This window comes from Balearica regulorum, chromosome Z, assembly GCF_011004875.1.
Source record: "Balearica regulorum gibbericeps isolate bBalReg1 chromosome Z, bBalReg1.pri, whole genome shotgun sequence".
Taxonomy (NCBI): domain Eukaryota; kingdom Metazoa; phylum Chordata; class Aves; order Gruiformes; family Gruidae; genus Balearica; species Balearica regulorum.
The window spans coordinates 54,664,016-54,676,890 of record NC_046220.1 but is presented as its reverse complement, the minus strand read 5'-3'; the positions used below and the strand labels follow the sequence as shown (position 1 = coordinate 54,676,890).

General features: G+C 43.2%; 1 protein-coding gene across 23 annotated transcripts in view; it reads right to left on the bottom strand.

Annotated features, from left to right (window-relative positions):
• Window positions 1–12,875, bottom strand: part of PTPRD (protein tyrosine phosphatase receptor type D) — a 382,032-nt gene that overhangs the window by 128,042 nt on the left and 241,115 nt on the right. For all 23 annotated transcript variants that reach the window (XM_075741216.1, XM_075741218.1, XM_075741220.1 and 20 more), the window contains one exon: window positions 11,829–12,410. In XM_075741216.1, coding sequence (XP_075597331.1) covers window positions 11,829–12,410 — 582 coding nt within the window. The remainder of the gene's footprint in view (window positions 1–11,828; window positions 12,411–12,875) is intronic.

Genomic DNA, 12,875 nt, shown 5'->3' with positions numbered 1-12,875 from the left:
CAAGCTGGAGGAACTGACAGAAGGTACTGGTCTCCTTCAGAGATGGAAAAGCCTAGGGAAATTGGAAAGTCTAAGTAAGTGGACTACATACTGTTGCTGAAGTGGTTTTAATTACACAGATCAAATCTAACTTTCCGTATTAGTGCTGTACGTATTATTGCTGATCCCAATCTCAGTGATTGGGATCTTTTTGCATGATCATTCTCTCAATATTGTATTTTCTGTTTTGAGGTCAATGTGCTATACAAATGTACATTAAACTCATAACTTCCCTGTGCACCGAGTATACCTCTTCTTACTTCTTGCTTGTAAGCATGACATAGATAGTACACACATTGAAAACCATAATGCTGTGACAAAACAAACAACAAAGTCCAGAATTACTCTTTTCAAAACATCATACCAATTTCTACATCTTTGCTTGCCTAGACATCCACGTTTATTGCTGGATAACCAGAAACAAACACAGATTGCTGGACCATGTCCTGCATATGTGATTCTATGTCTATCCCTGATTCAAGTGCAGGAACAGAATCGTAAAATGGAATCTCAAATTGGAAAGGCACTTTAGTTCTCTATACAGCTCCTCAGCAGGTTGAGAATACCAGAAAATACTCCAGGGTTGTGCTGGATTTGCAAGGGATTTGCAAGGAAAGAGAAGAGAGGCTCCAGGCTAGAAAAGGCCCCATGACATTGCTAGGCTGATGTGGTTTAGCCCCAGCCGGCAGCTGAGCACCAGGCCACTGCTAGTTCACCCCTCCCCCGGTGGGATGGGGAGGAGAATGGAAAAACAAAGGCAAAGCCTGGAGGGTTGGGATAAGGACAGGTTAGGCAAGGGAGAGGGAAACAATCAACAACAGTACTGATAAAAGATATTCACAATGGGTGGTAACAGAAAGCAATTTACTGAGGACCTACTGGACGCTCAGCCCATCCCAGAGCCACAGGGAACATGCCCGTCCTTGACTAGCCCCCTTTTATGGTGAGCATGACATCACATGGTATGGAATAGCCTCCCGGCCAGCCTGGCTCACCTGTCCTGGCTCCTTGGGAAAATTAACTCTATCCTTGCCAGAACCAGGACATTATCCACCCCTTATTCTATACCATCTATGTCATGCCCAGATTAATCACAGATATCATTCCCTTACTCTATGGGTTATCACTCTAAAATGTCCATCAAGTTCATTTAGTCCATGGCTTTGGGTTCCCTCTATCATTACAGTATCTCAGGGCAACAGCAATGGTGCATGCTGCTGGATTGTTGCACACTGCATCCAGAGTTTTCACAGCTGGTGTATCTGGCATGGTCCATGCACACAGTCTGGATGTCAAAGATGTAATTTTCGATGAAGTTCCTGGGCACCAGATGAAGTCAGTTCTAGTTCCATCATCGTGGCACTTTGCTCAAAGTTTTGGGTGATTCTTATGGTCATACCATTGATACAGTATATCGCTATTAACATCATACAATTTAATTTATCGACTATTTTCACCCAAAATCAAACCCCCTTGAGATACACACTGGACTTCCCCATCCTTTCTCATCACCCACCAAGTGCACCCTGGTCCCTGAGCAAAAGCAATCCCGCAGATGGGCTTGCCTTTGCCTGAAGCAGGGATAACCCAAACTGTCCTCCCCAACATATGTTTCATGTGCACTACAGAAACTTTACGCCTTCTACTAGACATGGAAATTTTGATTTGGCAGGGCCAGCTTGATTAGCAGATCCCCTAGTGTTAACTAACCAGGTGGCCTTTGCTAAATGTGTATCCCAGTGTTTGAGGGTCCCACCACCCATTGGTCTCAGGGTACTTTTTAGCAGTCCATTGCACCTTTCAACTTTCCCAGAGGCTGGTGCATGATAGGGGATGTGATACACCCACTCAATACCATGCTCTTTGGCCCAGGTGTCTATGAGGTTGGTCCGAAAATGAATCCCGTTGTCTGACTCAATTCTCTCTGGGGTGCCATGTCACCACAGGACTTGCTTTTCAAGACCCAGAATAGTGTTCCAGGCAGTGGCATGGGGCACAGGATATGTTTCCAGCCACCCAGTGGTTGCTTCCACCATTGTAAGAACATAACGCTTGCCTTGGCGGGCTTGTGGGAGTGTGATGTAGTCGATTTGCCATGCTTCCCCATATTTATATTTCAGCCATCGGCCTCCATACCACAGAGGCTTTACCTGCTTGCCTTGCTTGATTGCGGCGCACGTTTCACATTGATGGATGACCTGTGAGATGGCGTCCATGCTCAAGTCCACCCCTCGATCACGGCCCCATCTATATGTCGCATCTCTTCTTTGATGGCCTGAGGTGCCATGGACCCGCCGAGCTATAAGTAATTCACCCTTACGCTGCCAGTCCAAATCCACCTGAGCCACTTCAATCTTGGCAGCCTGATCCACCTGATGGTTGTTCTGATGTTCCTCAGTAGTCTGACTCTTGGGTACGTGGGCATCTACATGATGTACCTTTACAACCAGTTTCTCTAGCCAGGCAGCAACAGCTTGGCACAATGGGGCAGCCCAGATGGCTTTGCCTCTGCGTTGCCAGTTGCTCCGCTTCCACTGCTGTAACCACCCCCACAGGGCATTGGCCACCATCCATGAGTCAGTATAGAGGTAAAGCATTAGCCACTTTTCTCTTTCAGCAATATCCAAAGCCAGCTGGATGGCTTTCACCTCTGCACACTGGCTCAATTCACCTTCTCCTTCAGCAGCTTCTGCAACTTGCTGTGTAGGACTTCATACAGCAGCCTTCCACCTCTGATGCTTTCCCATGATGCGACAGGACCCATCAGTGAACAGGGCATATGGCTTCTCATCCTCTGTTAGTTTATTATGCGGTGGGGCTTCTTCAGCATGCGTCACCTCCTCTGGCATCATTCCAAAATCTTTGCCTTCTGGCCAGTCTGTGACCACTTCCAGAATTCTTGGACGATTGGGGTTTCCTATTCGAGCCCACTGTGTAATCAGTGCAACCCACTTACTCCACGTAGCATCGGTTGCATGATGTGTAGAAGGAGCCCTCTCTTTGAACATCCAGCCCAGCACTGGCAGTCGGGGTGCCAAGAGGAGCTGTGCTTCAGTGCCAATCACCTCTGAAGCAGCTCGAACCCCTTCGTAGGCTGCCAATATCTCTTTTTCCATTGGAGTGTAGCGGGCCTCGGATCCTCTGCGTCCCTGACTCCAAAACCCCAGGGGTCGACCTCAAGTCTCCCCTGGTGCTTTCTGCCAGAGACTCCAGGTAGGGCCATTCTCCCCGGCTGCGGTGTTCAGCACATTTTTTACATCCGGTCCTGCCTGGACTGGCCCAAGAGCTATGGGATGAACTATTTCTTGTTCAATTTGTTCGAAAGCTTGTCGTTGCTCAGGGCCCCATTTGAAATCATTCTTCTTCCGGGTTACATGGTAGAGAGGGCTTACTATCAGACTGTAATTCGGAATGTGCATTTTCCAGAAACCCACAACACCTAAGAAGGCCTGTGTCTCCTTTTTGTTGGTTGGTGGAGACATGGCTGCTATTTTGTTGATAATATCCATTGGGATCTGACGCCGCCCATCATGCCACCTTATTCCTAAAAACTGGATTTTCTGCGCAGGGCCCTTGACCTCACTCCGTTTTATGGCGAAGCCAGCCTGCAGCAGGATTTGGATTATTTTCTTCCCTTTCTCAGAAACTTCTTCTGCTGAGTTGCCCCATACAATGATGTCATCAATGTATTGCAGGTGCTCTGGGGCTTCACCCTTTTCCAGTGCAGTCCCGATCAGTCCATGGCAGATGGTGGGGCTGTGTTTCCACCCCTGGGGTAGTCGATTCCAGGTATACTGGAAGTAAGGCAAGTGAAGGCAAACTGCGGCCTGCACTCTGCTGCCAAAGGGATGGAGAAAAATGCATTAACGATATCAATTGCAGCATACCACTTGGCTGCCTTTGACTCCAGTTCAATATTGAAGTTCCAGCATATCCGGCACATAAGCACTCATTGGTGGTGTGACTTCATTCAGGCCACAATAGTCTACCGTCAGCCTCCACTCTCCATTGGACTTCCACCCTGGCTGTATAGGACTGTTGAAGGGTGACTGGGTTCTGCTGATCACTCCCTGACCCTCCAGTTGACGAATTAGCTTGTGGATGGGAACCAGGGAGTCTCGGTTGGTGCAGTATTGCCACCGGTGCACAGCTGTGGTAGCAACTGCCACCTGTTGCTCTTCAACCTTCAGCAACCCTACAACAGAAGGGTCCTCCGAGAGACCGGGCAGACTTGACAATGGTTCAATTTCCTCCACTTCCAAGGCAACTATTCCAAAAGCCCACCAGCAGCCTTTTGGGTCTTTGAAATACCCTTTCCGGAGGTAGTCTATGCCCACGATGCATGGAGCCTCTGGCCCAGTCACAATGGGGTGCTTTTCCTACTCATTCCCAGTTAGACTTACTTCAGCCTCCAACAGAGTCAACTGTTGGGATCCCCCCGTCACACCAGAAATAGAGATGGGTTCTACCCCTTCATAGCCGGATGGCATTAAAGTACATCGTGCACCAGTGTCCACTAGGGCTTTGTACTCCTGTGGGTCCAATGTGCCAGGCCATCGGATCCACACAGTCCAATAAATCCTATTGTCCCTTTCCTCCACCTGGCTGGAGGCAGGGCCCCTCTAATCCTGCTCGTCATATTCGCTGCTCATCTCTTGCAGAGAGGACTTAGAAGTCCCTTCAAGAGGATCATAAGTGCGATCAGGCCTTTCACTTGATCTGGGGGCCTGCCCACTGCAAACTGGAGCAGCATTCTTTCTGGAAGCGTCCCTTTTTACAACTGTCTTGCCTTGCAGCTCACGTACTCATGCCTGTAGGGTTGAGGTAGGCTTCCCATCCCATTTCCTCATGTCTTCTCCATGGTCACGCAGATAAAACCACAGGATACCTCGTGGTGTGTACGCTCTACATCCCCTCTGCGGAGCAGAAAAACGCTTGCTCCTAACAGCTGAAATATGGGTCTGTGCAGGTGGGGAGTACGATATATCCTCTCTGAGTTGTCAGACATCCTGGGACAGTTTCTCCACAGCCGAGATGAGGGAGGAAGAAAGGCTCTCTTCATATTGCCAGAGTCGGCCAGCCACTTCATCCACTGTGGGTGCCTCTTCACTCTTCCAGTCAATTACTGCCAGTGAGTTGGCGTACGATGATGGTGCACTCCATACAAATTTTCGCCACATGGGTTGGGTACACTGGACTTCATCGGGGTCTGTGGGCAACTGTGCGTTGTCCGGATCATAATAAACCACTTCCCGCACAGCTAATTCCCTCAGATATTGGATACCTCTCTCCATGGTGGTCCACTTGCCTGGCCAACATCTTTGCTGAAAGGATACCTTTCCCTCACACTTGACAGGAGTCGCCTCCAGAGGCTAAGGGCCTGCGCCTTCTTCCCAATTGCCTTGTCAATGCCCCCTTCCCTAGACAACGATCCCAGCTGCTTGGCCTCCCTGCCCTCCAGTTCCAAGCTACCGGCCCTGTTACCCCAGCAGCGGAGCAGCCAGATAATAATGTGCTCCCCTGGAAGGTGGCTGAAATCTTTCCGCATATCTCGCAACTCACTCAGGGACAGGGATCGAGTGATCACTTCTGGTTCTGGCTCTTCTTCTTGTTCTCGTGATGGCCCCGGTTCATCATCATCTTTCACTAAGCGAATTGATTTCCTTGTGTATTTCTTTTTGTGTATAGGGATGACTGATACTGGTATGGGTTGATCTTTTGGCTCAGCTACAGTGCCTATTGCAGGGGTTTGGGTAGCTGCAGTGCCTGTTGCGGGGGCTTGGGCAGCTGCAGTGCCTGTGGGTCCGCTCTCTCCCTCTGGATGGTGCTGTCTACTATCAAGCAGTGTTTGATAGATTGTGGCCAGGGCCCAGCACAGCGCAGTAAGTTGTGTCTCCTTAGAATCCCCACAGCATTTTCCTTTCAAATACTCTACCATTTTATCAGGGTCTTGCAATTGTTCAGGAGTGAAACTCCAAACCATTGGGGGTGTAAAGGTCTCTAGATACCCACCCATACTCTCCCACATGCCATGCCAGCCCTGACCATTCAGTCTTGGGGAAGATCCCTGGGTAATATTCTTGAAACAATTTTTGCTAACCCTGAACAGGAGTGGGAAAGCATTCAGGAGACCTAGCAATAGGAATATACTGGCCTGAACATTCCAAGGGTATTCAAAATTCTCAAAAACTGTTGTAACCAACCAAAGGGAAAAGGGGAGGTGAAAGAGTGGGAGAAGGTATCCTGCCCTGTCTTCCTCACAGATTGGGTCCAATTATTAACCAATTGTGAAAGAAGTTGACCGAGGTACGGGCACGACAGAAATGCTACATACGCATACCAGCTCAGACTCATGATCTTATCGTAAGTCGTTATCACACAATACAACAATATAAGAACACAAACCCCTCTCCCAGAGGTGATAAACAGCGCCGCAGGGATTACATAGAGTAAACACGGGTTTACAAACCAGAGCCATGTAACCAAACAGAACATCATTATGACCAGTGACTGTTTCAATAACATTATAAATGCTTATAACAACTTTGTTTTAACACACTTGGGGCAGACTTATCGTTACCACAACCCCTCGAGCCCTACGTGGGGCGCCAAAAAGGACTGACATGGTTTAGCCCAGGCTGGCAGCTGAGCACCACGCTGCTGCTCGCTCACCCCTCCACTGGTGGGATGGGGAGGAGAACGGAAAAACAAAAAAACCTCCTGGGTTGGGGTAAGGATGTGTTACTGGGATGGCAAGGGAGAGGGAAACAATCAACAACAGATATTCACAATGGGTGATAACAGCAATTTACTGATCACCGGATGCTCAGCCCGTCCCGGAGCCACGCCAAACCTGCCCCTCATTGACTAGCCCCCCTTTTATGGTGAGCATGATGTCACATGGTATGGAATAGCCCCCCGGCCAGCCTGGCTTACCTGTCCTGGCTCCTTGGGAAAATTAACTCTATCCTAGCCAGAACCACGACATCCAGGACATCTAGGTATGAAATCCATACCTAGAGCAAAACTTAATCAGTTCAATTAGGAATTGGTTTTGCGAAGGACAATAGATTGATCAAGAGAATTTACAACCAGTTGGGAACTGAAAGGGACCAAGAGTTCTTCTTGCTCTGGAAGAAGCATGAAGCTCTACACAGAAGCTCTGACAATTGAACAGTTAATGTGCTCTGAAGTCTTTTTTTGTAAAACAATACTGTACTTTTAGAAATATCAAATTCTTATGGAACATAATTTCAAAATAAAACAAGTAATGTAATGTACTAACTATATATGCATCCTGCTTTCCCTGTCTTTCTGCTACAACAGAAGTAACCTCTTCAAATGAATGTGAAGATAGCTGAGGCTTGCAGTTCTGCAGTATCAAACACAGAACCACAGTATTCAAAATAATTAACTACAATACATTTAAAATGCCCCAAAAGCATAGTACATTTTGTGAAAAATAACCAGAAGCACATAAATAATTTTCTTAAAATAATATGTGTAACTGACATTGAGGGAGCCCACAGAATAAACTAAACATGTTGGTCAGTCTTAAAAACAGAGTCCGCATAGTCTTGTCTGAATGACTAGAGAACACAGTGAAGAGACAAATTATTCTTCAGGGTAGTTCTGTCTTGTGGCACTCTATTTCTACAGTGTTGCACTACAGTTGTCTTAAAATTATTTCAAGCTGCATTCTTCCTTACTTAAGTTCAGTGACAAAAGTAATGTGTGCATATTTCCAGCACTCATCCACATAGTTGCAAAAATCAGAATTCTGGACTAGAGAAAAATCAGATTAAAAAGAATGAATAACCCCCCCCATATTCCTATACCCTATTTTGTGTTCTAACCAGATGAAAGAGAGGGAGATTAAAAGCTAGAAAAAATGTGTGAGGGTAAGATCCTCAATATTGGTCTCATCGTGTTAGCATTTAAATGAACAGAGACTGGGGCACTTAACAGAAGTTAACTGTGCTTTGAGAGCAGAGGGGTTACTCAAAAGCTGAAATATTCTTTCCTATCTGACCAGAAATGTTCTTTAAGGGGAATTTTGTCATTTAAAAACCATCCTGCACCCCATCTTAGCTCCAAATTATTCTCCTTCCACCTGCTTCCTTGCATCACAGTTGAGTTTCCAGCTGCATGCTCTCAACTCATCCCTTGCAGATGTCCATTTCTGTTAAATGCTTCACTAGGAGACTAGTACTGTGGAGTTTCAGAGACATGAGGTTTCCCCATTCATGTGTCCATGAAAAAATTTAAACGGTCTGGCAAAGTAGCTAGCTTGCTACAACACAGAACTGTATTCACTTGCTACAGACTCCCTTCCTCTGAATTCCTAATCTTCTTTTACAATAAGAACCCCAGAACTATTAAGTCATTCCCTTAAGCTAATGCACCATTTATGTGCCCTGCAAGTCAGATACTTGACCTTCTCATTATTGCCGCTTTCCGTATGTTCAAAAGATTAGCCTTTTATAACTGTAATAATCCTTAGTCTTCAAACCACTGCCAATACTTTGTTTAAAATTAACAATATGTTTTATATTGTAAGCTCTTGTTGAAAGAAGCTTATGTTTACAGGTACACATGAATTTCCCAAAATATTTTCTCACTCTCTCTCTCCAGTAACCCACTACCTATCAGACCTCACATATCTCTCTCTCTCCCCTATTTCTACCTAAACCAGAATAAAACCAGGATTCTCAGTACCTCCTTCAGTAGCTAACCTCTCTTTAAACATTAAAAATCAAACCAAACCAAACCAAACCCAGCCATTCTGTTTAAAGCTTTATAATTTTCCTGGTACACACAGGTTAAAGTATGTTGCTCAGAGAGTATGTGTATTTCTGATCAGTTTAAGTAAAGAAAGTACAAGAAGATACTGGGCAGCTAAATGGAGACAAAGAACAGAGCTTTTGTTTTCTAGTGAAGTAAAGAAAGAAAAGACAAGTATCACACTAAAGCTTAAACTGATAATTCTTCATTCTAAAACTTGGTGTTACTAAGTCAATTCACCTAAATAATATATGGGTCTTGGCTGCGTCCTCAGCAGAATCAAATCCTTTGACTCAAAATGCAGAATAAGGACTTTCTTAGGTCCTTATCCAAAAGGCTCAGCTCTACAGCTGTTTTCTGGTTATTTGATTTCTTAAATGGTATCTTTTTTACAGTAAAGAAAACACCACTGAAAACAACTTGGCAATAGGACAGGGATTTTCCTTAAAATGCTTAAGCAGAATACTGAAATGTAAAACTGAACATAAAACTTTTTTTTTTAATGTTTGATTGTCTGAAAAATGCTTCCTTCTCTTCCCCTCAAATTACATGTTCCTTGTTAATATTTTAATTAGAAACCTAATTTTCACTATCAGCAGAATTTCAGCTGACCTGCAAAGTGAGAAGCCACTCATACAGCCATTTTAAAAGAACAATTCTGCTGTACTAAGAAAGCAAAGATTCTTGTAAACAGGCTTTTTAAAAACAAATGATTCATTTTTTATAAGCTCTCCTCAAAGATCAAAATACACATAAGGGAGGAAAGCTTTAAAGGAAACCAAGCTAACATAGGCTGTAAATCACAGCTGTTAATCAGATTTTGTTGTATACATACTCCAATTTCCCCAAAGTAAGCATAAGGGTTAAGCTACATATATAAAATAATAGGCCTATTTGTTTCAAAAAGGAAAAAAAAAAAAAATCAATCAAAATGTAGTCACCATCCCATTCCTATTTTTATTCTTTTACACAGGTTTCCATTAAATCCATTTCCATTGTTTTTAAATGGCATTTTATAATTCAGTATATTTATTTGGATGACGTTCAGCTTGAGAGAGACTTAAACCAAAATAATCATATTCAGATTTAGATTACAGCAAATCTGGAAGAGAAGGGCAAGGAGGGCATTTTATTTTGCAGTGTTCACTGAAGAGAAGCTGCTGGATAGAAAGACGGGAGAATCTTAGCTTTTAAACATAACTTGAACTGGAGAACTGCGCTAGACTTCCTTAGCTATTTTTCTCTTTTATGACTTAAAATGTTCATATTTCAAGCACGAGTAACAGTGCTTAGAAATGCCTACTGTATGCCACATTTTTTGGTTTTCTTTTGCTTTTTAACATAGTCACAAATAAACAATGTCAAGTTAACCCTGTTACCAAGTTGAAAATGTATAGAGAAGCCCTCCTGCATTGTTAACATTGTTGTAATTTCTTCAGATTGCAACAGTAATCGGAAACAGACGGGCACATTTAATGGCAAGTTCTATAAAGGTTTTAATACACAGAGCTTTACCGAAGTGAACTCAGCAAGTAATGTAAGTTGGGCCGGTCCAGCTGAGCCTCAGTGCTCATTATTTCGATTGCTTCATCCTTCTCTGGGAAGCCACTGACAAACTCTTGCTAATCTAAAAGGTTTATAGTTGTAAGCGAAAATGCAGATAAGGAGCTCACGAAACCTTCTTCTTCAAAAGCTTTTTGCACATGGATTAAAAAGGAATTCAGATGTCATATAAATAAATATAAATATAAATATAAATATAAATAAATATAAAAGCTATTCCCTGAAAAAAGTTACAAGTACCAAAATTAAACTATGGTCTACGTATTTATGTTTGCATGTGCATATAGACAGATTTTAATGTACCAGTAGAAGGTCTGGGAAAGTTAATTTAGTAACTTCTCAGCTGAGATATTGCAAAAGGGAACACCTAGACCTTTGTGTAACATAACACTTAGAAAAGTTCCAAGACAATACCTCAATTTCTGGTCTTTTAGTAAAATGCAGAAGTAAAAAGTGGATGAAATGTAAGTGTCCTCAGTTATGCTTTAGAGATGCATTCTTTAAGAATTTGAGGGATGCTAAATTCTTAAACAGGAAACTTTCCAGTACTAAAAAATTCAAGTAGTATTATACAATATTTCTGGGCAATCACTGACCTCCAGTAATACTTCACACAGCTTTCTCTAAACCCCTAGACAAAGGGAGTTTTTATTTCTTATTGCTACAATAAAACACTTTCTGCAATGTAGCTCCACCAGAGCTTCTCACTCTTGATTTCATAAAAAATCTCTGCAATGTTTTTCACTATGCGTGCTTGTCCTTTGCTAATAAAACTAACTCATGGACCTAAACCTCCTGTACAGAAACAAAACAACCTAACTGCAAACATAAAACAAGAAAATGGTGACCTTGTGGTATGTGCTTTGTAGGGGCAGGTTGGATTTGATTTGTAAATCCAAAGGGTATCAAACTGCTTGCCTGAAACTACACAAAGTTTTGTTGTTTTTTCAATGATTTGATGTTTTGTGTGTTTTCAGAAGGTCACCAACTATTTGAATACACACGCATACACATACATTTTAAATTTTCAAAGGCAAGATTCACTAAAGTGATGTAGCATAAGGGAACCACACATCACCTAAACAAAACCCGCCAATGCAGGTAACCCCTCAAAGCAAGCTGTGAAGAACTACTTGACAAATACTTTTGCCAAATAGAAGCCATAACATCTGGCCACCTCCAGGAGGTCTCCTTGAGACTCCAGTTAAACTTCAGTTAAATTTCTTGAAAAAAGAAATGATAGTGTGAGGGGATAATTTCCACTCTTCAATGATAACTTACACTGTGAAACTGAGAAAAAGTTATCTTCAAAAGCTGCCTGAATAAACTGACTGTCTTTTAGAGCAAGGTTTTTTTCAACATTTTAAACTCCAATTCTGTCTCTGCAAAATTTCTGCATGTATTTAATTTTTCTGCACAAATTCTGTTCACTGCTAGCTTACCTCCTGTTTGAGTGATGACTTGAATGTCACTAGAAAGTGGTCCATCCCCAACAGAAGTAAAAGCAAGAACCTTTACAGAGTATGTTTTCTGAGGTACCAGATTCCCGATAGTGGTAATATGGCTGTCAGCCACATTGTGCTTCATCCAGCTGTTGACATGTTGAGTGGGGTCCATGGTGTAATAAACTCTGTAACCTTGTATTTGTCCATTAGGTTCCTCAGGTTCTTCCCACTGTACCAAAATGGTGGTAGAGCTCAACATACGGGCCTGCACATTGCGTGGTGCACTTGAAGGTGCTTGCTCTGAAGTCCTTGTTGACACAGGCTCGCTGGGTGGTCCTCGCCCAATGTTATTTACAGCAACGACACGAAATTCATACTCTGAATATGGGCTTAGGCCAGCCACGCTATAGCGTGTTGTGGCCACTCCATCAATTTCTTTATATGGCTCCTCAGAGTTTTTGGGTTTGTGTTGGATTATGTAGTAAGAAACCGGCTCAGGGTTTCCAGAATCCCAAGTCAATGTTATGCTTGTCGCTGTGCTTTCTGTCACCACAGGTGTTCCAGGAGGTTTGGGTAAGGCTAAAGATACATGCCAAAAAATACAGTTAGCACTGTGTAACAGTAGACTTTAATTATTATAATAAGCAGACTAAAAACCAAACCAAACAACAATAACAACAAAAAAAAACATAACAGGAAGACTGGAATGGAAAGAAGGTGTGATCTGTTCAGAGCAAGCTTTTTGCAATTATGATTTACTCCAGAAATCTGTCAGGAAAACTTCAACTTTTGTAGTATAAGGTTTATTTGGTATAAATTAATGATTCTGACTTTCATAACAGACCCTGTAAACATATGCAGAAAAGGAATCTTATAGGCAGACAGTGTATCATTACAGTTTAATTTTCAGGTATTTTTGGAACCTCTAGTTCCAGTTACTCAGTGAACATGATACTTGGGACATCCAGCAACTCTAAAAATCAAATGACTGGTTCTTAAAGGCTCCTGCTGTTGAAAAGTATATGCAAGATTACAAGGGCCATT